This window comes from Mercenaria mercenaria, chromosome 11 (genome assembly GCF_021730395.1).
Source record: "Mercenaria mercenaria strain notata chromosome 11, MADL_Memer_1, whole genome shotgun sequence".
Classification (NCBI taxonomy): Eukaryota; Metazoa; Mollusca; class Bivalvia; order Venerida; family Veneridae; genus Mercenaria; species Mercenaria mercenaria.
In genome coordinates, this window is record NC_069371.1 from 72,065,512 (window position 1) to 72,068,795 (window position 3,284).

Below are 3,284 nucleotides of genomic sequence, written 5' to 3' on the forward strand. Positions count from 1 at the left end.
GATATTCATCCTTGCTTTTTTACTTTCCCTTAACACCCAACCCTTCAAGCGGTTCATGGAAAGAAGTCGTTAATTGGTGTTATTATTTTACTATTTATACTTCTAGTGCCCCCCCCCCCCCCCCCCCTGGAAAGAAGTCGTTAAATGGTGTAATTTTTTTACTATTTATACTTCTAGTGCCCCCCGCCCCCCCCCCCCCCCCCCCCCATATAATACAAATAATACAAATTGAATAAAATTGGGACAGTACCTTTGTCTTAATGCTTAATGCTACAAATCTAGTTTAATGAAGATCCATCATGCAGTTAATGAAAAGAAGTACTTTATCGGTATTTCTATTTTTAGCTCTAGAGGCCCATAAATAGGAGCCGTTAGCTCCCGCTTGAACAGATCTTGGGGAGAACCTTATGATAATGCTACAGACCAATGTGGATGAATACCCATCCATCCATCAGTTCACGAGAAGTAATCGTTTAAATGTTTTTCCATTTCAGTTTATCTCTAGCGGCCCGTAAAAGGGGCCGAGGTAAGTTACTAGTATTTGAACAAATTTGATAGAAGCCTCTGACCAAATCTGATGTAAATCTGACCAATAGTTTCAGAGGAGAACATGTTGACGCAGGACGTTCAAGAACGATGAACGCCATACTGTCCACCTATAAGAAGTACGTGTACCTTTCTTTTTTTCGAATAATTTGTGACAAGTAGAATATTTAAGAAACTTCAAAAAGAAAAAGAAGCAAAATATATTATTATATTTATTCGCCAACAAGGTATACTTAACGTTGCATCTGATCAAAGACCTTATGTAAAAGCCAAACACTTAAGTTATTATACAGAAAGAGCTGCGGCAAATATTTATAAAAGATACGGGATAAACAAGAATCCTGCACACTGGGAAAGAAGTTACAAATTTGAGGTACACCGTCGACTAGCATACATGTAAAAAATAAGCATTTGAGCTACTCCCAATAAGTTCACGTAATAGTTCTAATTTAGTAGTTACTAATAAAGTTAGAGTAAATCTATTTCCGAGATAGAGCGTATAAGAATATTCCAAAAGCTGTACAACTCAGAAATGTTCTAACACCGTGCTGTTTGTTCCATCGTATGATGTGATTCTTTACCCAGGTTTCACCTGTAATGAAATAAAAATGTAATAAAGCATAGCTAACAAAGTCTCCAAATGTATTTTCTTTTGAGAAGATCTGTACGAATATCCTTTGGAAGCATATAACGAACCCATGCAAATCAAAGATAATAGCAGACTCGATAAGTCTGTTCGTGAGAGGCAATGAAACCTGCAACATTCCTCAATTCACTCAACACCGGCTTATGGGGGATTCTATTATTCGCAAACGTTTGAATGAACGCCGTGGTTCCACCAATGAGTTATAAATACAAAGTACGTACCGCAGTACATCACTTAAATGTTGACGTGATATTTGTTAAAATCTAAAAGAAGCATATAACACAAATGAGCAAATATAATCTTCATTCAGCAGTCTAAGTATGAGTCTTTTTGAGAAGGAATAAAATGCATGTGCTAGACGTACATCTTAATATTCGATTGCCATAACGTAATGTTTTCACAACAAGCATTTCAAATATTTTGACTGGAAAAAATGATAAAGTATAATGCCTCCGGCCGCGTAAACGCCTACAAAAAGAAACCGTATTATACGCCCTAGTGCAGTGCAGACCTGTTTTAGTTCTTACTAACTGCTCTATCAATAACTTAAAGACATTTACGCGACAATATGAATAATTCCTGAGTCCGCTCCCTGAGAAAACTGGTTTTTGGTGTATCATAATAAAGAACAGCCATAACTCTAGCGCATGCCTCCTCATTAGGACACCGGTACCGTTTATTCCAAGGAAACGAACCTGAACGCCAACCCACCTGCCGTTTCAATGACGTCATCCTGAAGATTCTTCTTGATGTCAGGTAACATAACAATCAGGGTCCAGGGCCATACACAAATAAAAATACTTGAACCAATCAGCCATAGCGACCTCGTGTCCGAATCCTTATCTAAATAGTATGCACCAGCACCTGCAAGAGCTCCTAGTCCGGCCATAGGCCCCTGTATTATAAAAACAGAAAATCTGGAAATGGGTGTTCATTAAAAGTTAAAACCCATCTATATATTTTAGTTTCAAATGTGATGGAAATCATTTCTTAAGTAGACTATGTTTATTGTATACATATCAAATAGGAGGTAAGCGTAAATACTGCAGTGAACAGGTGGCAAAATGCTATATTAGAAAGGTACTGAATACACAACGAAGTAAGGGACATAATTGAATCTTTAAATATACAGAATACTTTCTTCAATGTAGAAAAATGCTAGTTCTGTATTTATTTTTTAATTGAAAGATACACGATACAAATCTTTAAGTATTCAGACTATAACATTTTCTGCAATGTAGAATCTGGATTTTAACCTTTAACCCTGATTTTTTAACAAACTAAGTCAAATTTATTTATAGAAGTTATGCATCTAGTGCCGGTTCCGTGTGCCGGACTCAGGTTTTTATTCTTGGTAATCCGGAAAAATAACGTTCAGCAATGTACATGTATAATGAAAATAAAAATAACAGATAGAATCTACAACACAAAATTGTATATTGACACATATCAAACTGGTATAACACATTGGAAAATACATACTTTGTAAACAACAATAGAAGATTTCTACTGATCAACCACGTGTATCTATATAAACAAGAAAGAGCGAAGAAATTATCTTACCTGTAAATTTTTTGCTCTAAGGAAATTTTCTTTCCAATCTTTTCGACAGTTTGGCAAATCAAGTGTTTGACCCGCCGGGTGACCGGCTGCGTTAATGTATAGCGCACATCCGGCAAACAAACCGGATAGTCCAGTGGCTCCAATCTTCAAACAATCTTTAAGGTTTAAATCCATGTTTTGCTAAGTATTAGATGATCTATACCATAAGAGATACTACGTGAAAAGTGCACGAACGTGTAAAGAACTCTCGTTTGACCTTGGTATATCAAAAGAGTAACTAAACTTCAAAGGGCATTTAATAGGACATCATATTTCGTCAGATTAGTTTCTAAAAATAGTGCAGGACTGGTGTATGAAACGCCGCGACTGTCTCTTGAAGCGTTATATCCATCATTCTGTTTACCTGTACACGTATTATAGCAATCACGCTGTTTAATTTTAACAAATTAGTGGTTATTTGCTTGCTCTCTTGTTGATTTTGTAAAATTTGTGTCCTTTTCTGTAGGGCGGTATTGTCAGCAAGATTTTG

General features: G+C 36.3%; 1 protein-coding gene across 1 annotated transcript; it reads right to left on the bottom strand.

Annotated features, from left to right (window-relative positions):
* Nucleotides 1-745: 745 nt before the first annotated feature.
* LOC123531602 (uncharacterized) lies at nt 746-3,065 on the bottom strand. Its single transcript, XM_045312711.2, has 3 exons — nt 2,756-3,065; nt 1,904-2,087; nt 746-1,138 (listed from the first exon to the last, which is right to left on the bottom strand). Exons 1-3 carry the CDS (start codon nt 2,927-2,929, stop codon nt 1,026-1,028), a joined length of 471 nt encoding a protein of 156 aa, XP_045168646.2. The 5' UTR covers nt 2,930-3,065; the 3' UTR covers nt 746-1,025.
* Between the last annotated feature and the right edge of the window lie 219 nt (nt 3,066-3,284).

Coding starts and splice junctions, on each gene's coding strand:
- LOC123531602 (XM_045312711.2), bottom strand. CDS start 2,929: ATGGATTTAAACCTTAAAGATTGTTTGAAGATTGGAGCCACTGGACTA. Junction 2,088..2,755: donor TTAGAGCAAAAAATTTACAG/GTAAGATAATTT, acceptor TTTATAATACAG/GGGCCTATGGCCGGACTAGG. Junction 1,139..1,903: donor TGACGTCATTGAAACGGCAG/GTGGGTTGGCGT, acceptor ATTTCATTACAG/GTGAAACCTGGGTAAAGAAT.